This window comes from Aethalodelphis obliquidens, unplaced genomic scaffold (assembly GCF_003676395.1).
Source record: "Aethalodelphis obliquidens isolate GAN/ISIS:26980383/991018 unplaced genomic scaffold, ASM367639v1 scaffold77, whole genome shotgun sequence".
In the NCBI taxonomy this organism is placed as follows: domain Eukaryota; kingdom Metazoa; phylum Chordata; class Mammalia; order Artiodactyla; family Delphinidae; genus Aethalodelphis; species Aethalodelphis obliquidens.
Genome location: NW_020838021.1, coordinates 713,256 through 736,978, shown reverse-complemented (window position 1 = coordinate 736,978; position 23,723 = coordinate 713,256). Strand labels below are relative to the sequence as shown.

Sequence of the window (23,723 nt, the reverse complement as noted above, 5' to 3'; positions counted from 1 at the left end):
TTATACCACAGAAGTCCACCCACTGGAGTGAAGGTTCTGAGCACCACATCAGGCTTCCCAACCAGGGGGTCTGGCAATGGGAGGAGGAATTTCCAGAGAACGAGACTTTGAAGGCTAGCAAGATTTGACAGCAGGACTTCAACAGGACTGGGGGAAACAGAGACTTCACTCCTGGAGGGCACACACAAAGTAGTGTGCACATCGGGACCCAGGGGAAGGAGCAGTGACCCCACAGGAGACTGAACCAGACCTAACTGCTAGTGTTGGAGGGTCTCCTGCAGAGGCGGGGGGTGGCTGTGTCTCACTGTGAGGACAAGGACACTGGCAGCAGAAGTTCTGGGAAGTACTCCTTGGCATGAGCCCACCCTGAGTCCACCATTACCCCACCAAAGAGCCTGTAGCCTCCAATGCTGGGTCACCTGAGGCCAAACAACCAACAGGGAGGGAACCCAGCCCCACCCATCAGCAGACAATCAGATTAAAATTTTACTGAGCTCTGGTCACAAGAGCAACAACCAGCTCTACCCACCACCAGTCCCTCCCATCAGGAAGCTTGCAGAAGGCTCTTAGATAGCCTCATCCACCAGAGGGCAGACAGCAGAAGCAAAAAGAACTACAATCCTGCAGCCTATGGAATGAAAACCACATTCACAAACAGACAGACAAAATGAAAAGGCAGAGGACTATGTACCAGATGAAGGAACAAGATAAAACCCCAGAAAAACAATTAAATGAAGCGGAAATAGGCAACCTTCCAGAAAAAGAATTCAGAATAATGATACTGAAGATGATTCAGGACCACAGGAAAAGAATGGAGGCAAAGATCAAGAAGATGCAAGAAATGTTTAACAAAGACCTAGAAGAATTAAAGAACAAACACCTAGAAGAATTAAAGAACAAACAAACAGAGATGAACAATACAATAGCAGAAATGAAAAATACACTAGAAGGAATCAACAGCAGAATAACTGGGGCAGAAGAACGGATAAATGACCTGGAAGACAGAATGGTGGAATTCACTGCCACAGAACAGAATAAAGAAAAATGAATGAAAAGAAATGAAGACAGCCCAAGAGACCTCTGGGACAACATTAAACGCAACAACATTAGCAGTATAGGGGTCCCAGAAGGAGAAGAGAGAGAGAAAGGACCCGAGAAAATATGTGAAAAGATAAGAGTTGAAAACTTCCCTAACATGGGAAAGGAAATAGCCACCCAAGTCCAGGAAGCACAGAGAGTGCCAGGCAAGATAAACCCAAGGCGAAACATGCCGAGACACATAGTAATCAAATTGACAAAAATTAAAGAGAAAGAAAAATTATTAAAAGCAACAAGGGAAAAATGATAAATAACATACAAGGGAACTCCCATAAGGACAACAGCTGATTTCTCAGCAGAAACTCTACAAGCCAGAAGGGAATGTCATGATATATTTAAAGTGATGAAAAGGAAGAACCTACAACCAAGATTACGCTATCCAGCAAGGATATCATTCAGATTCAAAGGAGAAATCAAAAGCTTTACAGACAAGCAAAAGCTAAGAGAACTCAGCACCACCAAGCCAGCTACACAACAAATGCTAAAGGAACTTCTCTAAGTGGGAAAACACAAGAGAAGAAAAGGACCTACAAAAGCAAACCCAAAACAATTAAGAAAATGGTAATAGGAACATATATATTAATAATTACCTTAAATGTGAATGGATTAAATGCTCCAACCAAAAGACACAGGCTCAATGAATGGATACAAAAACAAGACCCACATATATGCTGTCTACAAGAGACCCACTTCAGACCTAGGGACACATACAGACTGAAAGTGAGGGGATGGAAAAAGATATTCCATGCAAATGGAAATCAAAAGGAAGCTGGAGTAGCAATCTTCATATCAGATAAAATAGATTTTAAAATAAAGAATGTTACAAGAGACAAGGAAGGACACTATGTAATGATCAAGGGATCTACCCAAGAAGAAGATATAATTATAAATATACATGCACCCAACATACGAGCACCTCAATACATAGGGCAAATGCTAACAGCTATAAAAGAGGAAATCAACAGTAAAATAATAATAGTGAGGGAATTTAACACCTCACTTACACCAATGGACAGATCATCCAGACAGAAAATTAATAAGAAAACACAAGCTTTAAGTGACACAATAGATCAGATAGATTTAATTGATATTTATAGGACATTCCTTCCAAAAACAGCAGATTACACTTTCTTCTCAGGTGCACATGGAACATTCTCCAGGATAGATCACATCCTGGGTCACAAACCAAGCCTCGGTAAATTTAAGAAAACTGAAATCATATCAAGCATCTTTTCCGACCACAAAACTATGAGATTAGAAATAAATTACAGGGTAAAAAACATAAAAAATACAAACACATGGAGGCTAAACAATATGTTACTAAATAACCAAGAAATCACTGAAGAAATCAAAGAGGAAATCAAAAAATACCTCTAGACAAATGACAACGAAAACACAACGATCCAAAACCTATGGGATGCAGCAAAAGCCGTTCTAAGAGAGAAGTTTAAAGCAATACAATCCTACCTCAAGAAAAAAAAAATCTCAGATAAAAAAAATCTACCCTTACACCTAAAGGAGCTAGAGAAAAAAGAACAAACAAAACACAAAGTTAGTAGAAGGAAAGAAATTATAAAGATCAGAGCAGAAATAAATGAAATGGAAACAAAGAAAACAACAGCAAAGATCAATAAAACTAAAAGCTGGTTCTTTGAGAAGATAAACAAAATTGATAAACCATTAGCCAGATTCATCAAGAAAGAGAGGGAGAGGACTCAAATCAATAAAATTAGAAATAAAAAAGGAGACGTTACAATGGACACCGCAGAAATACACAGCAACATAAGAAACTACTATAAGCAACTCTATGCCAATAAAATGGACAACCTGGAAGAAATGGACAAATCTTAGAAAGGTATAACCTTCCAAGACTGAACCAGGAAGAAACAGAAAATTTGAACAGGCCAATCACAAGTAATGAAACTGAAACTGTGATTAAAAATCTTCTAACAAACAAAAGTCCAGGACCAGATGGCTTCACAAGTGAATTCTATCAAGCATTTAGAGAAGAGCTAAAACACATCCTTCTCAAACTCTTCCAAAAATTGCAGAGGAATGAACACTCCCAAACTCATTCTATGAATCCACCATCACCCTGATACCAAAACCAGACAAAGATACTCCAAAAAAAGAAAATTACAGACCAATATCACTGCTGAATATAGATGCAAAAATCCTCAACAAAATACTAGCAAACAGAATCCAACAACACATTAAAAGGATCATACACCATGATCAAGTGGGATTTATCCCAGGGATGCAAGGATTCTACAATATACGCAAATCAATCAATGTGATAAACCATATTAGCGAACTGAAGAATAAAAACCATATGATCATCTCATTAGATGCAGAAAAAGCTTTTGACAAAATTCAACACCCATTTATGATAAAAACTCTCCAGAAAGTGGGCATAGAGGGAACCTTCCTCAACATAATAAAGGCCATATATCACAGACCCACAACAAATATCATTCTCAATGGTGAAAAACTGAAAGCATTTCCTCTAAGATCAGGAACAAGACAAGGATGTTCACTCTCACCACTATTATTCAACATAGTTTTGGAAGTCCTAGCCATGGCAATGAGAGAAGAAAAAGAAATAAAAGGAATACAAATTGGAAAAGAAATAAAACTGTCACTGTTTGCAGATGACATGATACTGTACATAGATAATCGTAGAGCTGCCACCAGAAAACTACTACAGCTAATCAATGAATTTGGTAAACTTGCAGGATACAAAATTAATGCACAGAAATCTCTGGCATTCCTATACACTAAAAACGAAAAATCAGAAAGAGAAATTAAGGAAACAATCTCATTCACCATTGCAACAAAAAAATAAAATACCTAGGAATAAACCTACTTAAGGAGGTAAAAGACCTGTACTCAGAAAACTATAAGACACTGAGAAAGAAATCAAAGATGACACAAACAGATCGAGAGATATACCATGTTCTTGGACTGGAAGAATCAAGATTGTGAAAATGACTACACTACCCAGAGCAATCTACAGATTCAATGCAATCCCTGTCAAACTACCAATGGCATTTTTCACAGAACTAGAACAAAAAAATCTTCAAATTTGTATGGAGACACAAAAGACCCCGAATAGCCAAAGCAGTCTTGAGGGGAAAAAAAGAAGCTGGATGAATCAGACTCCCTGACTTCAGACTATACTACAAAGCTACAGTAATCAAGACAATATGGTACTGGCACAAAAACAGAAATATAGATCAATGGAACAGGACAGAAAGCCCAGAGATAAATCCACACACCTATGGTCAACTAATCTATGACAAAGGAGGCAAGGATATACAATGGAGAAAACACAGCCTCTTCAATAAGTGGTGCTGGGAAAACTGGACAGCTACATGTAAAAGAATGAAATTAGAACACTCCCTATCACCATACACAGAAATAAACTCAAAATGGATTGAAGACCTAAATGTAAGACCGGACAGTATAAAACTCTTAGAGGAAAACATAGGAAGAACATTCTTTGACATAAATCACAGCAAGATCTTTTTGGACCCACCTCCTGGAGTAATGGAAATACAAACAAAAATACACAAATGGGACCTAATGAAACTTCAAAGCTTTTGCACAGCAAAGGAAACTATAAAGAAGATGAAAAGGCAACTCTCAAAAGGGGAGAAAATATTTGCAAACAAATCAACAAAGGATTAATCTCCAAAATATATAAACAGCTCATGCAGCTCATTATTAAAAAAACAAACAATTCAATCCGAAAGTGGGCAGACCTAAATAGACATTTCCCCAAAGAAGATACACAGATGGCCAAGAGGCACATGAAAAGCTGCTCAACATCACTAATTATTAGAGAAGTGCAAATCAAAACTACAATGAGGTATTACCTCACACCAGTTAGAATGGGCATCATCAGAAAATCCACAAACAACAAATGCTGGAGAGGGTGCGGAGAAAAGTGAACCCTCTTGCACTGTTGGTGGGAATGTAAATTGATACAGCCACTATGGAGAACAGTATGGAGGTTCCTTAAAAAACTAAAAATAGAATTACCATATGACCCGGCAATCCCACTATTGGGCATATACCCAGAGAAAACCATAATTCAAAAAGACACATGCACCCCAATGTTCATTGTAGCACTGTTTACAATAGCCGAGACATGGAAGCAACCTACATGTCCATCGACAGACAAATGGATAAAGAAGATGTGGTACATATACAGTGGATTATTAGCCATAAAAAGGAACGAAACTGAGTCATTTGTAGAGACGTGGATGGACCTAGAGACTGTCATACAGAGTGAAGCAAGTCAGAAAGAACAAAACAAATATCGTATATTAATGCATATATGTGTAATCTAGAAAAATGGTACAGATGAACCGGTTTGCAAGGCAGAAATAGAGACACAGATGTAGAGAACAAACATACGGACACCAAGGGGGGAAAGCGGGGCGGGGGTGGGGGGTGGGATGAATTGGGAGATTGCGATTGACATATATACACTAATATGTATATGTATAAAATAGATAACTAATAAGAACCTGCTGCATAAAGAAAAGTAAAAAAAATTCAAAAATAAATTTAAAAATAAGTAAATAAAACTATGTAAGGAAATTCTTGCTGCAAAAAAAAAAAGAAAAAAGTGTGATCCTGGACCAGCAGTATCGATATCACCTGTGAACGTGTTAGAACGCACATTCCCACAGAAGCAGAAACTCTGAGGGTGGAGCTCAGCAGTCTCTGGTTTAATAAGCCTTCCAGGTAATTCCAATCCAAGCTCCAGTTTGAGAACCAACCCCCTCAAGCTGGCTTTGCCAAGACTGCCAGCATTACCTGGAAATGTACTGCTGCTGCCCTTAGGGCATCTCAGGGGTGGTCCTCCCAGAGGCAGATTCTCCAGTTGGTCAGATTTGCTGACCAAGGAACTCACTTCTCTGCAGTGTGTGTACGCCTACCAGTTCCAGTATAAAATCCACCATCCCCAAGCAGCTGCAGGATGCAGTATATACTCTGAACCAGGAATCATAGACAGGCCCAGGAATTGAAGATTTGAAGATGCCACCTAAAAGTTATAGGCACTGAGTCTGATGAGCAGCTTTTTTTTTTTTTTTTTTTTTTTTGCGGTATGCGGGCCTCTCACTGTTGTGGCCTCTCCCGTTGCGGAGCACAGGCTCCGGACGCGCAGGCTCAGCGGCCATGGCTCACGGGCCCAGCCGCTCCGCGGCATGTGGGATCCTCTCGGACAGGGCACGAACCCGTGTCCCCTGCATCGGCAGGCGGACTCTCAACCACTGCGCCACCAGGGAAGCCCTGATGAGCAGCTTTTAATGTGCTCTTTTCATATTACTTCTAGATAAAATCGCATTGCCTTCCTGCTGGAAGTGGGGGTAGCAGGTGTTTGTGGCTGAGGTGTAATAGACCGTTTTAGGCAGAGGCAACTTTGGTCCTGCATGGAGGAGAAAGGTTGGTGTACCAACGGGCAAGAAACAGACTATAGGGACATGTCAATTACTGCCTGTTAGTCCACTTCCTGCCTGCACCCTCTGCTGCTCATGCTGCCAACTTTCATATCACATGACCTTGTCCTCTAGCCATAGGGTGTACCCCCGACCCAGGCACAATCAAGTCAATCAAACCACTTACCTACGATGTCACCTGATGTAGAAGATGATCTGTACCCCTGTGAGTCTCCCAGCAGAAAAGGTGAAGGCTGAAGCAGTTAGAAATGACAGCTGAAGCTTACCAAAATTGCCCTGAGGAGGAGAAGGATCTATGAAGGGTCATGGCAAGGCAAAGTAACAACAAAAACAGAATGCATTGCACAGCATGGGCTTCCAGGAAATGAAATCGGCAGGCCATCCATCCATTAAGGCTAATCACAGAGAGAAGCAGAGATACTGAGAGAGAATGACAGGGACAGTGAGAGAGGCATCATGGAATCCTGGAGAGAGACGGAAAGCATAACTACCTGGATTGCTGTTGGCTGGTGTCCTTAGGAGAGTCGCCTTTCCGTGTTTAGATGGTCAGAGTTACTGAAATGCCTGAGGAGGGGGCTATTTAAATTAGTTTGAGTGTAAGAGCACGTGAGGGCAATTAACAGGATGAGGGAGACCCAGAGTTCATTAGAAAGACAAAGACAATGAAAGAAACAGAGAAATACACACAGACCAACAGAGACAGAGAAAGACAATGCCTATGGACACAAAGCTTGAATGGCATTCTGTCAGAGACAGGGTCATGGCCACAACCCCTTCTCCCAGGAGTTTAACCCGAAGTCCAATTAAATGAAGAATGAATGCACAAATGAATAAATTAGTAAATTTTAAAAGGAATATGTAAAGCTAATGACCTTTGTCGGGAGGGACACAGGTGACGCTGGTCAAGGCCCAGTGGCAGAAGAGCAACAAAGCTTCTGAGATCAAATCAGTATGAGAGTAGAAAGAGATGGCACTAGTGGACCAGACCTTGCCCAATGTAGTCAAAGAGGAACAGAAGGACTGGGTCTGCACGGTGGCAAACCCAGCAACCAATCTCAGCCCAGCTCTTCTGGTGGGTGTCCTGAAGAAAAGTTAGTTAATGTTTCTAAAGAGCTCAAGTGTTCGAATTTCAGACCAGTTTTGTTGTGTTTTTTTTTTTTGGTTTTTTTGGCCATGCCACACAGCATGTGGGATCTTAGTTCCCCGATCAGGGATTGAACCCGTGCCCCCTGTGGTGGAAGAGCGTAACCCTAACCACTGGACCACCAGGGAATTCCCCAAACCAGTTTTTGATGGAGCACCTTAACTCAGTGGTGGCCTGGGTGAGGATCTCACTCAGGGGCCTGGGAAGTGATGGGAGTGGGAGTGTTTTGCCCCAGACTTATCAGTTCAGTCATCACACGTGGCAATGCACAGTCCAGCACCAGTAATGGCCTCAGTGGCAATCAAGGAATCACAAACCTTGCCAACTACAGTGGCAGCAAAAGTGGCATGGAGGGACTTCCCTGGTGGTCCCACGGTTCAGACTTTGTGCTTCCACTTCAGGGGGCCAGGGTTTCATCCCTAGTCAGAGAACTAAGATCCCGCATACCTGCACGGTGTGGCCAAAAGAAAGAAAAAAAAAGTGACATGGGAAGCCTGTTCTGAAGTAAACGACTTAGGGTAGCAAAGGTGGAGGTTTCCAGCCTCAAAAGGGTTTATCTGAATTCTGGCCCAGTGCCAAGAGAGGAGTAGCAGGACCAGCCTTAGGCCTTGGTAAACATGTGGGGCCTTAGGGCATTCCAAGACAACACAGGACATTTGCTCTTATGGCCTCTATTCTGACCCTGCCATTTTGACCCCCAGGACATTTTTGTTCTGAATTTTGCTCTTGCCTCCACCCAGAGTATGGACCATTCAGGTTAGAGGAATTTAATTTTACTAGCCGTTTAATACCGCTGTTTCAACTTATAAGACATTTCTTGGAATGTAACTAGGGATTTGACGCCTTGAAAGCAGCTGAGCCCAGGAGAGGAAAGACACCATGTGCTAATCTTCCCAGTTATAGAATCCTCCTGCTTTACCAGTTTATAGCAATGATAACCTCCAGCATGGTGCCTGAGAAAGAAAGAAAAAAAAAGGCAGCCTCTGAAATCTGAAAGCTGGTAGCCTGGTGCTCACAGCTAGGCCATGTTATTCTTCTATTGCACATTAATAAGTCTGCATAAAACTAACTTCAAACAAGGTTATCCTCAGAATATGAGACAAAACAAGGACACTTCATAATTGTAAGCAAAAGTCAAGGTCACTGTGTCCCAAACCAACTACCAAACACCGCCCCCTCTTGGCTAAAATGAGGAACTGCTATTTCTTCACCAGTTAACAGCTTTATTCTCTCTCCAGCTGACCCTCCCTATAAAAAAGATTTTATTGAGATACCCAGTCATAGAATTGTCCCTGATTTCTGACAGAATCAACCTAGAATGAACCCTCATTTCCTTAGACCCTCCCTCTACCTAACTAAAGCCCAAATCCTATAATAGGCTCTTTCTACTATCCTCTTACTGAGACACCCCATGGTTCCCCAAGGTGTGTACTCACCCTCCCTGTAACAAGAAATAAACCCAACTTGATCAACTCAGGTGTGTTCCCAGTGGGCTTTAGCTGAAGGGCATTGGCATGCCCCTATAATTCATTCTTTTAATTGATTTATTTTGTCTTTATTGTATGTTTGTGTGTATGTGTGCGTTTTGCATGGAAGGTGGAAAGACATAAACTTTCAGTGTCATATTTATGATTTTGGAGGGGTAATAGAGTTTTAAATGTTGAGTGTAAAATATCTACAAAAAGTTTAAGAAGAACAGGTAACTAGCCATAATTATATTAGGAGAAACTGCCTGTTTAAGTTGTACTATGGTAAGTAATGTTAATTATTAAACCACCTGAGTCTTTTAATGGAAATTTGGTGATATTTTAACAAAAGGGGTGTCAATTGGGGGGCTCAGGGATGCATAACATTTTTTTTTCCCATTTAAAGTAATGGTAATGGTAATTGCAACTTTGATTCAGGAGGATTTGCACCAAGGGAAATTGCCAGGAACAAATCACAAGGGGAAAGATTATACTCATAAGCATTGGATGTGCAATAGCATAGATCCACCCTGAAGAATGGGAAATTTCTGGAACACCTGAGGGGAGGTGCTCACAATTTCCTCATGGAATCACTAAGAAATTAATATCAATTTCCAAGTCATAATAAATATAACTGGTAGACCTAATCAACACAAGATAAAATGGTCAATGTCTAAAACAGCACAGGGTAAAATTTATTAGAAACAAAAAACTGAAAAAAAGACATGTCATTTGTAACACTGGAAACTGAAAACTGACCTGAGAAAATTTAGACTTGGTGGAAATAACCACCATAGAAAAACATGGCAAGTTGTGAAATTGCACAAGATAAAATTTTTTACTGACTATAATTTTACAGAAAAATCACACGTTCTTAAAAAATTTAGACATGTAAAATTTGACCGAAGGAAACAGACTTTGATAAAAATAATGTTCACAATTTACAATGCAAAGTAAGTTTTACTATGAAAAATAGTTTATTGATAAAGCAAATCCTTACTGTAAACTTAAAATGAAACTAATGAATCCCAATGAAAATACTCTCAGTAGAATAAAAATACAAATGGAAAAAATCTGTACAGTTTAGAAAATCGATCAAGGACTTTAGTTGGCTTAAGGGAATTTGTTTCAGTAAAAATTTGCTCAATAAGAAAAATCACCAATGTTGGGGTATTAGTTAGGATATAGCTCCATATACCAATGACAACAAAAATCAAAAACAGTGGCTTAAACAGATGGAAAACTACTTCTCTCTCAAGATAAAGTCTGGAAGTGGGAGCACCCAAGGGCTGGTCAGGCAGTACCATGGTCCAGGGACCCAGGCTCCTTCTATCCAGCTGCTACACCATCCTTGACGTGCGTCCACATAACTCAAGATGGTTGCTCAAACTCCAGCCATAATAGCCACATTCCAACTAGCAGGAAAGAGGAAAGGAAGAAGACCTCTCCTTTTAAGGACACTGTCCAGAAGTTGCAATGTCACTTCTATTTACATCTCACTGGTCGAAATTTAGTATGCAGCCATACCTAGCCACAAAGGGAACTGGGTAATACAGTCTTTTAGCCAAGTGGCAATGTGAACATCTGAAAATAGATATTCTTATTACTAAGCAAGAAGTAAAAGATGTATATTGGGAGGCAATTGGCAGTCTCTGTCTCTTTTAGCATAATTGTGATATACATGCTTGTACTCAGAAACAGGGCATCCAAATGTTCTTGTAGCTAAATAGATGGGGGATCCAAATTGTTGGCTCAAAAACGCTACTAGTTCAAATGGTAGAGTCAAAAAGGCAGGTACCAAATATCTTTGTGCCCTTCACGGACACATCAGGAAGGAAGGTTCTAAGTGACTCACTCTGGACTTTCCATTGAGCTGTGTACAAGGGGACTCAATGTTATAATTTGGGGTACTACTAGAGGACTGTTATTTGCACACTGACTATAAAACAGGACACCTCAACAGCAGAAGCTCGTGGTAGATTCCCCTCCACCCCCATCTTGTATCCAGACCTTTTGCAATGTAACTTTGCAGCATCTCCCCTCGAGAAATGGAGTCAATTTCCCTATCCCTTGAATCTGGTCTGGCCTTGTGATTCGCTTTGACCAGTACAATCTAGAATGAAATCCAAGCCTGGGCCTCAAGAAGCCCTTGCAAGATCTTGCTCTTTCTTTTGGATCCCTGCCAAGCTGCTGTGTGAACAAGCCCCAGCTAACCTGCTGGATGATAAAGAGACATGTGGTGAAGTTACCCCCATTGCCCAAGCCAACAACGAGTGACTCCCCACAACCGGGGTCACCTAACTGACCGTAGTAGACATGTGGGTGAGCCCGGTCAAGACCAAAAGAACCACCCACCTGAGCCCAACCTACAGAATTGTGAGTTAAATAAATGGCTGTTTTAAGCCACTAAGTTTTAGAGTGGCTTGTAGCAAAAGCTAACTGATGCAGAGCCTAACTAAAATAAAGCCAAACCAAGCTCAGTTATCATCAAAGCCTGAAGGTGACAATTCTGAATATTCTCCTTAGCATGTTAAGTCCAAAGCCCTGCACCCTGGGAGATACAACCACTAGTTAACAGTTCCGTGAGGCTTGGGCAGTGCACCTTGCCATGCTCCAGCACCTAGCATTGGGGAAGGTCTCCACATGAAGAAAATTATGGCACGTAAATTACTCACACATGGTTTATATTGCTTTTCTTAACTATAAATAAAAGTGAATCTTTTAAAGACACAGTCCATCCATATTCAAATTTTAGCAGTAGATGTGCATTTATAATACAGCATATGAAAGAATCACTTTTTCTCCTACTATCATGACCAGCAACAGTTGCCACCTCCCAGAAGACTCAAAATACTGTGACACTGTCATACAATTAACCACTGTTCTCAAGGACTCATGTTCACTGACAAACTGTCTCACCAATAATCACAAAATATGGTAAATAAGAAACCCCACATAGGTGATACAATTCTCATGAGAAGTTATCAAGTTTGCATTCTTATTATAATGGTACTTCTTGTGATAGCTTTTACGCTCATCAGTGTTCCAGCCATATACCAACATGGAATCAACCACAGGCCATAGGAACTGACCTGGCTACAGAAGCTGAGCATCTGGACAGTGTAGCATAGTGTCCATATTGGCCTCCAGGGGAAGGGGTTCAGAGCTCCTCTCTGGTCCTCTTCCTATCTCTTACAGGAGTCGTGGAGGAATGCCGAAGTGATAAGTAAGATTCCCGAACACTTGCTGAATCACAGTTTCTTGTGGGTGGAGCCTTGAGAATATAAACAACCCCATATGGATGGAATGCCTCTTTCTGGATTCATTCCCTCTGGAGCTGGTAGCTGTGAGTTCTTTTCTCATAGCAGTGGCAAATTCTGAGATTTGATTTTGGCCTAAGGGAAATGCTACGCTATTCATCCTGCTTTGGTTCTGAGTTCCAGGCTGCCTCTACCCTAAGCTGCCTTGTGATCAAGCCCAGCTCAGTAGAGTCCTGAACTAGGGTTTGGAGCCAATGTGCAAGTTAATGTTACTTTGCATTCTTTTGACACTCTTTCATGCATATGCATCCCTTGTGGAACACCAAGAGTGGTAGGGCCAAGGCACAATTTAAGTATTCCTGAGTTCCCTGGCCTAATACCACCATAATTCCATCCCTTAGTAGTACCTGGACCTTATCTCCACTCCTAACACTGACATGGTCTCAGTAGACAGAGCAGAACTATGTCTCAGTAGACAGAGCAGAAACGGACATTTAGAGAGCAAAGTCCCACAAAAGAGATTGAGGTTCAGTTTCCAGACTTGAAGCACTATTCTGCAAGCACAGACTATAATCTCCCATGAGTAATAGGCGGGTGTTGGTATTGGTGCAAATAATCATTTTAGGAGCTAGCCTTGTTCCTGACTTCAAAGTACAGAAGCAGCAAGGTCTGCAACACGACCTAGGTCTCCCTAAAAGAAGCAGCGTGACATTTTTGGCCTATTGGATGGTTAGATCCAAACAGTCATATGGCCAACTAGATGGCAGGTCCAGATTCTGTTCCTCTTAATCTTGTTTTAGCCTGCACCCAGGGATAAAGAGAAAATGATGATGAGATAAAATTCTGGGGTATCGTGTGTCTTCTCTGAAGTTTTCTGAGTCCCTTCTCCACCATATGTTCTCACGCTGACTCTGATTTCGGCATCATCTAAATCCTAATCTACGAATTTGTAGAAAGAAGATAAAGGGATAGAGTAACAAAAAATAACTGTTAGTGATTTGCAAGGTTTAATCAGGAGACAATACATTCCTTGCGATGGCTGTTATGATCACGTATCTTCAGTGAGCACTGGCCAAGCTCCAATCGTGGTTGTGGATTTCAGAGACTTCCACCGTGGGATGCAATCACTGCAGGGAGGTAGAGCTCACTAGTAACAAAGATTGAGGCCTTTACTGCCTGGGGAAGGTAGCCTCGTGGACTGAGTTGGAGAGGAAAATTTCGGGAAAGAAAAAACAAGTCCAAGAGTCAAAAAGACTTTAAATAATGCCTATACCTAGAATGCCCTGGCTGTGAGAATTGGATTGGCCCAGACACAGTGGAAGGCCTTTACCAGGTAACATGATTACAGGATATTTTAAATGAACTAAAAACTCTTGTCCAGGAGATAATTTGAGCTCTAGGAGTGACGGAAGGCAAACTAGGAAAGAATTAGGAAATTAAGGAAAAGAAGAAACACTGAGGTCTCAGAAACCATGATGGACACATACGAAAGGAAAAAAGGGCATACAAAGATATAACCAGACCTAACTGTAATCAGCTACCACGAATGTAAGGGCGGCCATCTATCCAACACACACTGGGAAACAGCAGATGGAATACCATGCCAATCTTAGTAGAAAATGGGTAAATTACCATATTTTGGCAATGCTCTCATATGGCCAGTACAAAAACTAAGCGGCATTTGGAGACTTACAGTTGATTCTAGAACAGAGGTATCAATCCCAATTGAGATGATGGTCACATACCAAATACTCTAGCAAAGATGGGACCTTATTCAAAGATCTTTTCTGTCTTGGATATAGCAAATAGGCTTTAGTGTCTACCACTGAAGGAGATATGTTAGTTCAAAACTGTATTCATGATGAGAGGTAGACAGTTGGACATAAATAGTACTCACCATCAACCTCCCATAGATATATGGAGACCCTAAAAAACAGGCCACATAATTTGATAGTCCTACATATAGACAAATCTAGTATCATGTCACAGAAGGAAGATCAGAGATTAGCCAAGCATACCTTGGGGGCAATATGGAAGGCAAGGTTGAAAGTCAAGGGAAAGATATAGCTTGAATCTGACTACAGTGGCCTAGATGAAAGTTTCCCCAGTGGGAAAGCAATGTATCAGGAAAGGGACAAATAATCAGGTCACTAGACCAACAGATGAAAAAGAAAGGCCTGCTATCACCAGGCTTCTGTAATGGTCACATGGCACAGTACAATGAGAAAGGCCAACACGTGGTCCAGTTACCTAAATGAACCAGTGCTACAGCAAAGGGGCACCAACCAGCATGGAGAACACTTAAAGAGACAATAGCCCGGGTACTAGCTTTGGTCATACCAAAACTTGGGAACCTTTAACTTCTGCTTGATAATAATTCCCAGTACCATAGCTATCAGTGATTCTTACAAGAAAGTCTGGTTTGTTAATGGAGAGAAATGAGAACCCAGTACTTTGTACCAGTGCAAAATATCCTGGGCCAGTCACATCACACACTGTCCACACAGGGGTAGATCTTCTAAGAACAGATCAATGATATACTATCCAGTCATTATTCTCCTTAAACACACCACACCTTTTTATGAAATAACTAAGGGCTAAGAAGAGCTATGCATGCAAGGTGAGTGTATTAATTTGGGTTTCCTCAGAAGCAGACCCTGAGACAAAGATTCTAATGCAAGTAGTTTATTTAGGAGTTGGCCCCAGAAAACACTCAAGACAGGAGTGAGGAAGTGAGACAGGGAAATGAAAACAGTCAATAAGGAGCATGTTATCAACACAGCCACTACTGCGGGAGACCGGAGCTTCATCCCACGAGTAAACTCTGGGGAACCATACAGATGACATACCTTAGAGTGACCTTGCTTAAGGGGCGCGAGAGCTGTTGCACTTACACACCAACTCCAATCCACTCTGAGGTGTTAACCCTCTTCCAGCCTGCTGTGCAAAGGGTAGAAAAGCCTTCAAGGCCTCTGATAAAGCCCTCAGATAAAAAGATACTGGCAGTTAGAAATCAGCTGGAGCACACAGAAATAATACGGCGGAGGGATAGGGAACAACTACGTGTACCTGAACCACAGGAAAATCTCACCGCTTGTCTATGGGGGAGGGTAGCTTAGGCAGACTAAATGAAGGAGACACGGGGTAGAATACTGATAGGAGTTTGAAATTTGACGGCAACTGGAGGATTTCAAAAAAACACCTGGAGAGAAAGCATGCGCACACCAGCATCATCATTGAAACTGGCCCGGGAATCTCTACTAGCTGCATTGGCTACTGCACCATAGAGAAACAACAGACCACACTGGGGACCTTTGCCAATAACTGGGAAAAATAGCATTTCATTTTGGTGACAGTAGATAGTTTCGCGAGTTAGGTAGAGGCTTTTCAAACCAAACACCCAGCAACTAAGATAGCTGCAAAGATTCTAGCCCAACAACTTCTCTTAACTAGGAGGTCTCATATAATGGACCAAATATGGGGGCTTATTTCATGGGAGAACGTGTAATCTGATAAGAATCCGGGTTTTCCAGACAGCATAAGCACTGGTAGGCCAGGGAGCCAGAAGGAACTGTGTGATAAAGACTGAGAGACAAGCAGCTACGATGAAAATGAGAGATTTCTGAAGTCTCTGCCTTCTTTTGATTCTAAGGAAATTAGGGACCGAGTATCCAATGGATCAAAACAGATGCTTTACTAGGGCCTCTGTGGGAGCCTGAGGTTACTGGGAAACCTATTCACCTCTTGTCTTCTACAGAGAGGCCCTGAGTAAAGGAAACCACTCAGAGTCCCTGTACTTCTGCTCACTTCCCTCCTTCACATTCTCCAAACAAAGAAGCAGGTTGGGTCAGATTCCAGTACAATCTGTAGACCACTTTTACTGGTGGGCTGCATCACTGTGCATTTGTCAAATTGTACTCATAGATAACAGCACTCTCTTCTGCTGCTTCTGGTCTCTGAGCAGCTGACTCAGTAAACTGACTATCCTGCTCCCTCAATCCAACACGGCAGCCAGGTCTAGTGTTACTATCCTATCAGTCTAGGCCTCTTGTGTGAAGTGGGATTTATTTGTTGGGAGTTTTCAATCTTCTGTGACACTTTAATTTCTCTGTGGAAAACTGACAATAAGAGGGGTTTCAAATAGAGACTTGGGGCATTCTGCATCCCCAACATTGTATTGGTTGGACTGTGCTACCATCAGGTGTTCACTGTATGGACCTCCTTGGTAGGCTATGTTCAACAATGACGCTGTACATAATCTAGGAGACCTAGATTTCACATCTCTTTGGTCCAAGAAAGAGCCATGATATAGCCAGGGAAATGGCCCCATGAAAAGACTGACAGAACTTACCTGCAGATTTTCTCTCTTAAAGTAGATGGTCACATACAGCTTAGCCATTAACCCCTTTGGGTTAACAGAGAAAGAACAAGAAGTAGAGATTGTTAAGCTTCCGTGAAAGAAGTTCAAAGACCCTAATTGTACCTGCTCCCACCCTCCATCTTCATTTCTCCCCAAGAAATGCTGAACTGATTGATCGGAGGCCAGTACCCTCACTGGGCTATTTTTCAGTGCACAGAACTTGGGGGTATTAATAAGACCCTCTAAGGTATAATTTTTTCCATCTCAGATGACTGGAACTTTTAATCTCATTGGAGTGGAAAATTCCAAGATTTCATTTTGGGCTTAATAGTTCTGGATTGAAGTTTGGAGCCAAAGCACCAGCTAGTGAAGTATTACTTTGCTTACCTTTGCCTCTCTTGTGGACCTTATAGAAAGGGCAGTTAGGCCAAGGACAGATTTGGATATCTCTGGGTCCCCTGACCTAATATCATTGTAAACTCATCTCTTAATAGCACCCTAATTTCAACCAACCTCCAACAGAGTACAAGAGTCCAAGTCCTAATAGTGGAAAGAGTAAGAAGAATCCTATCAGGAGCATGGCGGTAAGAAATATGAAGTCTGGACAATGAAAAAAGACTTGGAAGAGTCCAGCAGACAGTGGGTTGTCATTCTAGAAGATCTATTCATATGTTGCAGAACCCCAATGAGAATGAGGATGTGAAAGACGCTGACTTGCACTCAGGGCTACCCAAGGTTTGCCAGTGGTACACTAAATAGAGTCCGATAGGAAATGCAAAAGATCTTGGGAGGGGGAGAGAGCAACTCTTTAGTGGCCCCAATTTTGTTTTGATAACAAACACCACTGTCCTGCATTCCCAGCTTTGCTTATTTGCCATGTGTTTCACACTAGGTTCTGATCCATTTTCCCTGTTCCCTTATAACCTGACCTTGACTCTGATTAATCACACACTAACGGTTTCGTGTGACAGCCCCTGTGGCAGGGGCAGTAACGTAAAAACATTCCATTTGTTCCCCTATATTTGCCAGTCCTCTTGCACATACACAGGACCATGTGACTAGTTTTGGACAATGAAATATAAATGGATGTGACATTTGTCACTTCTGGGCTGAGGCAATAAAGAGCCTATATGCGATTCTCCAGCCTCTTTTTCTCCTACAGCGGCAGCTGAATAGGCCACATGTTCCAGATGGTACAGCTGTAAAACAGTGGAGCCTCAGTCAGCCTGGAGCCTTGAGGGACTGTGTGGAGCAGATCTCCTCCCAGCGTGGGGTCTGTGGTGTGGGAAAGGTAGAAGCTCTTGGTGTGCAAAGCCTCTGACGCTCTGAGATTATCTGTTATCTGACCGTACTTGTATTCCTATGGAAGACCCTCCCCCTTTCTTCTGCATGCATAGCACTTACTTCATACTCTTAACTTAGTTGTTAATAAATCTACGTGTTATACCCAGACTCCCCTGGACTGGCTCTATGGGACAAAAGATCAGGCACAAGTCAGCAAGCAAAGCTTTAACTTTCAACCAAATACATAGTTGTGAGCAATTCAATTCAGTAAACACAACTATTTTCTACTGCACAAAAAACAGGAAATAATTAAATTTCTTATAGACGTTTCTTTATTATACTTTCCCACTTGAATATTTAGAGAATAATTTAAATGTAATGCATACTGACAGCAAGCACAGTATCAAATATTAGTTTTTTAAATTTTTTCTGTTCTCACCCTTTATTCCTTTAGGAAAAAAATATTTAGATGACCTCAAAGAAACAATTATTATGCTAATCACAGTATGCAGTAACACGTACAAGCCCATACTCAATAGAAAAGAAAGCAACAAAGAAGTGAAAAAGTCTTTCTCCTCAAATCATTTTAATTCAATTTTCCACAGCCATATAAATTTAAAGTATGAAACAACAATAATACAGCTATAGAATCTAGGTTCTCTTTCAAAGCAGCGGCATATAAAACATAGAAAAGCTAAAACCTCAGCACAAGCTTCAAAAGAACAAGGACTGAGAGGATTTTGATGAAGACATGAAATGCACAAAATACAGTACACAAAAATACTAGAATGCATAAAATATAAAGCTACACATTTCATGTAGAAAGCATTGTAAAATATATAAAATATGCAAGAAATCAAAACCAAAGAGATTTTTCTTAGAGTACCATGAATACACTGGAACTGGCATTAGCATTTGAAGATGGGAACAAGAAAATAGCAGTTTCCCATTTAAAACTTTATTTCTAGGCTTTAGGATTTCACCTTCTTGACATCCTTCTTTCCAGAGCTCTCAGTAGCTGACTCTGCTTTTCTTTTCTGTGACTAAAATGGAAACAGATTTAATGTTCTGCTCCAATATGCACATTTTTAAATGGCCCAACAATGTTAAATCTAGGATGTAAATGCATTAAAAAAAAATTTTAACATGAATATTCACTTAAATGTTATACTCACATTTAATGTTCTATATAGCCCAACAAACTATGTAACCCAATGTAAAATAACCTCCAAACATGTTTCTTTTTAAGAAAAGACATAAAATACCCATCAAAAATAGTCATCAAGTTTCTACTTACACATGGCACTATAAATGTATGCTTATCTTAAAGGACTACTTAATACTTAAAGTTTTCCGGGAAAAATGTTATTTATGAGTGTATTATTTTTTAAATCTTATGACAGATGTTAACATACCATATTTCATATATTCTATGATGCACATTTGTTTCCCACTTTAGCATCTCTGAAATCGGGATGCATCCTATAATTGATGACAAATCATAGTTACTGGGAGCAGTTCTTCTTAGTGGCACATAAAATAATGCTGTGTCTTACAATGGAAGGCATCTTAGACTTGATGAAATATGGTAGTTTACTTAACCACACTCAAATAATATCATCTATTAAAGAGTATTTGAAATTGTAACTATACAAGGCAACCTGACTGAATTAAAATTAAGTCATCTTATTATTCAACAGTTAACTTATTACCAAGTAAACCAAGTAAAGCTTTGCTGTCTCCTCAAAGTTCTTATTTGCACTCATAGTTCCACAAAGATCAGAAAACTTATTTGATCAAATCAGAACTCCCAGTTTCAAACTCAGTCCCACCCCACCCCACCCCTCTCCTACTCCCCATGACAACTCTGGTCTCAATTCAAAGGATTTTACTTGCATTATACTTCTGCTTAAAAGTCATGAGGAATTTTTTAAAAATACTGAGCCCTGTTACTACGGGAGTTCCTAACCGTATGTTCTACAAACAAATAGGAAGCATGTGGTTGTAGTGTAACTCTTTTTCTGTCAAAAAACAAATCAGCATTTCATAAAACCAGTTTTTATAATAGGCATCACTATGGCATTAAACATAATATAGGCATTTTAATTATGTAAAAAAAATGGGATCTACCTAAAAGTTAGGAAAATGCTGAAAATTTTACCATTGGAGTTTTAGTTGCCCGTTTCTTCTTTTCTGCTCTCTCTCTTTCCTCAATTTCCATATTTTCTTTCTCAATCAATGAAATCAGAGTATTACAGCGTCTCTGGAATTCCTAAACCAATTAATACAAGACTTTTAATTTCTTCAACCCCGGCACAATCTTTAAAAAGTGGTAATTCTTTAACTGTATCATTTTTGTGACACAGAATTTCTAAGTTGGTATTCTTCAGAACAATAGTCATACAGAGTATATTCCACCAAAAATATGAGAAGTGGATAAATATCATTCAGTGGGTAAATGGGTAAACAAACTGTGGTACATCCATACTTTGAAATACTACTCAGCAATAAAAAGGAAAGAAATATTGGTATATGCAACAACCTGGAAGAACCTCAATGGAATGACGCTGAGTGAAAAAAGCCAATCTCAAAAGGTTACATACCATATTGTTCCATTTATATAGCATCCTTAAATGGAAGTTTAGAGATGGAGAACATATCAATGGTTGCCAGGGGCTAGGGAAAGGGGGGAGAGTGGGTGTGACTATAAAGAGCTAGCACAAGGAAGTCTTGCGGTGGTGCTAGTTACACGTACCTACCTGTGATAAAATTGCACTGAACTACACACACGTGTGTGCGCACCCCCCCACACACACACACACAAGTGCATCTATAACCAATGAAATCTGAATAAGCTCTGTGGATGGTACTAATGTCAATTTCCTGGTTGTGACACTACTGTATTTATGGAATATGTTACCATCTGGGAAAACTTGGTGAAGGGTGCATGGGCCCTCCCTGTACATTTCTTTACAACTTCCTGTGAACTGTAAGTATTTTGAAACAAAAAGTTAACAAAAATCACATAAACAAAAAAATAAGAGGATGTCCTATTGTCAAAGCACATTTTGGAAGTACTCAGTTTACAAAAGTCAAACAGATTTCTTTTCTACAGGGCTGCTCATAGCCTTTAAGTTCCTAATGAGCACTGTCAACCACTAGGGTAGGCGATGTAAGAAGCAAGCAATTCCCCAAGCTATTCAAACAGCAGAACTCCCTTCTCAAAGGACATCTTGTGGGATCAGAGTTCTGAGGAGGGCGTCTCAGGAAACACTGATGCATTTGTTAATTCAGAGCAAGCAATAGCTGGAAAGATTCCGCATTAACCTTGCCACTACCTATATTTCACTGCCAGCAAATCAATGCATCCAAACGATAAACAGTTTTTATGAACATATGATAAGCATTAAACATATGATTAGTATGGATGCTCATATATATTAACCCTGTACACTTGGCTGTATTTTAAAGGTAAATAAGTTTAATATCAAAGGATAAATAACATTTAAAAATGATTTCTTTTTTGTATAAGCAAAAATATCTGGGGGTTCCCTGGCGGCGCAGTGGTTGGGAGTCTGCCTGCCAATGCGGGGGACGCTGGTTCATGCCCCGGTCCGGGAAGATCCCACATGCTGCGGAGCGGCTGGGCCCATGAGCCATGGCTGCTGACCCTGCACGTCCGGAGCCTGTGCTCCTCAACGGGAGAGGCCACAACAATGAGAGGCCCGCGTACCCCAAAAAAAAAAAAAATGGATAAAATATAAAGCAGCTAAACCCTCAAATAAAAATGTAGATTTATTGGCAATTAAGAACTCCAACCAAAAAATGGTCCAAGTACAAGAATAGAAAACTCATAGGACTCCCCTGGTGGTCCAGTGGTAAAGAATCGCCTTCCAATGCAGGAGACGCGGGTTCCATCCCTGGTCGGGGAACTAAGATCCCACATGCCGCGGGGCAGCTAAGCCCTTGTGCCACAACTACTGAGCTTGCGCGCCTCAACAAGAGAGCCTGTGTGCCGCAAACTACAGAGCCCACGCACCACAACAAGAGAGAGAAAACCTGCATGCTGCAACTAGATAGAAGCCCGAGCACCGCAACGAAGAGACTGCGTGCCATAACAGAAGATCCTGCATGCCTCAACGAAGATCCTGTGTGCCGTGACTAAGACCCGATGCAGCCAAAAAAATTAATAAAAATAAATAAATAAAATAAATATTTTTTAAAACTCATAAAAAATTAAAATGTCCATATATTAAAATTTTTTCAAAGAAATGCAAAGTAAAACAATGATATATTTATTAAATTAGCAATGACACGTTCATGCAAGTGTGTGTGTGTGTGTGTGTGTGTGTGTATGTGTGGTGTGTGTATCTGGTGTTGGCAATAAGATGAAATGGGAGCTCTCATTCATTGATGATGGGATGCCAAAGTTAAAAATTGTGCCCTCCACAAAATCTGTAAGTTGAAGTCTTAACACCCCTGCAGTGTGACTGTGTTTGGAGAGAGGGCCTTTATGGAGGTAATTAAGGTTAAATGAAGTCATAAGGGTGGGGCCCTAATCCGATAGGTCTGGTATTACAAGAGGAAGAGACACCCAGAGATCCCTCTTCTCTCTCTCTCTCTCTCCACTCACACAGAAAGGGTCATGTGAGGACACAGCAAGACGACTCCATCTACAAGCTAGGGAGAAAGGCCTCACCAGAAACCAATCCTCCCGGCACCCTGATCTTGGACTTCCAGTCTCCAAAGCCATGAGAAATTTGTTTAAGCCACCCCATCTACAGTACTGTGTTATGGCAGCCCAAGCAGACTAAAATAATATCTTTCTAGAAAGCAATTTGGGAATATCAATGATACATCTTAAAAATTTCATACTCTTTGAATGAACAATTCCACTCCTAGATGCTTAATGTAAGGCAATAAGAGACGTATACAACGATTTACAGAAGAATATTTAGAGCAGTGCCATTTTTAGCAGAGAAATACTGGGAACTAAATTTTGGGTACTTTGTCAATTACCATATACATATATACACAACTTACTATATATGTATATACACAGCAGAAATATCTGAGCGAGTACTAACTACATACAGTGTTATAGTGGTTAACAGCAGCTATTTCTGGAAACAGGAGCAATGGTAACTTTTATTTTCTTCTTTATACTAGCATGTATTTTCTAAATTTTCTGCAATGAACATTTAGGCCTTAGGCAATCTAACATTTTTAAGAAATGGCAAATTTTTTAAATACAGTTTTATCTTTCCAAATAAAAGCTAGAAAAATGGCATACAGAAATATTATCAACTATTCAAGCATTTTCTACTCTGTAAAATTCAAGCCCAAAAGAAGGCAGAAAACCAAAGATAGTCTAGCCAGAAAAAAATTCTTCATTAACAAATTATTGTTTGACTATTAAAAATAACCTTACAAAACACTGGTACATTCATGTTTCTTGTGCATCCTCAATTACCCAAGGTTAAATAATTTAGGAAAAATAACACTGGAATTTTCCTTACTTACCAAAACAATAGTGGTATCTTTAATATGCAGACCAAACACTCTTCACAGCTTCATTCAGTAACACACATACAAATTAAACAGCATGTTATTCAATTTATCTATTATAGAAAGGGCTAA

The 23,723-nt window shown here is 40.5% G+C and overlaps 1 protein-coding gene across 7 annotated transcripts in view; it reads right to left on the bottom strand.

The window, feature by feature from the left end:
* Nucleotides 1-18,392: 18,392 nt before the first annotated feature.
* Nucleotides 18,393-23,723, bottom strand: part of SMARCA1 (SNF2 related chromatin remodeling ATPase 1) — a 69,136-nt gene continuing 63,805 nt past the window's right edge. For 2 of the 7 annotated variants that reach the window (XM_027092314.1, XM_027092315.1), the window contains 2 exons: nucleotides 20,245-20,355; nucleotides 18,393-19,126 (listed from right to left, as the gene is read on the bottom strand). In XM_027092314.1, the coding sequence (XP_026948115.1) occupies nucleotides 19,055-19,126; nucleotides 20,245-20,355 (183 nt within the window). In that variant the 3' untranslated portion in view covers nucleotides 18,393-19,054. Of the gene's footprint in view, nucleotides 19,196-19,498; nucleotides 19,566-20,213; nucleotides 20,356-23,723 lie in introns of all 7 variants that reach the window. The other 5 variants (XM_027092316.1, XM_027092317.1, XM_027092319.1 and 2 more) reach the window with 5 other exon arrangements.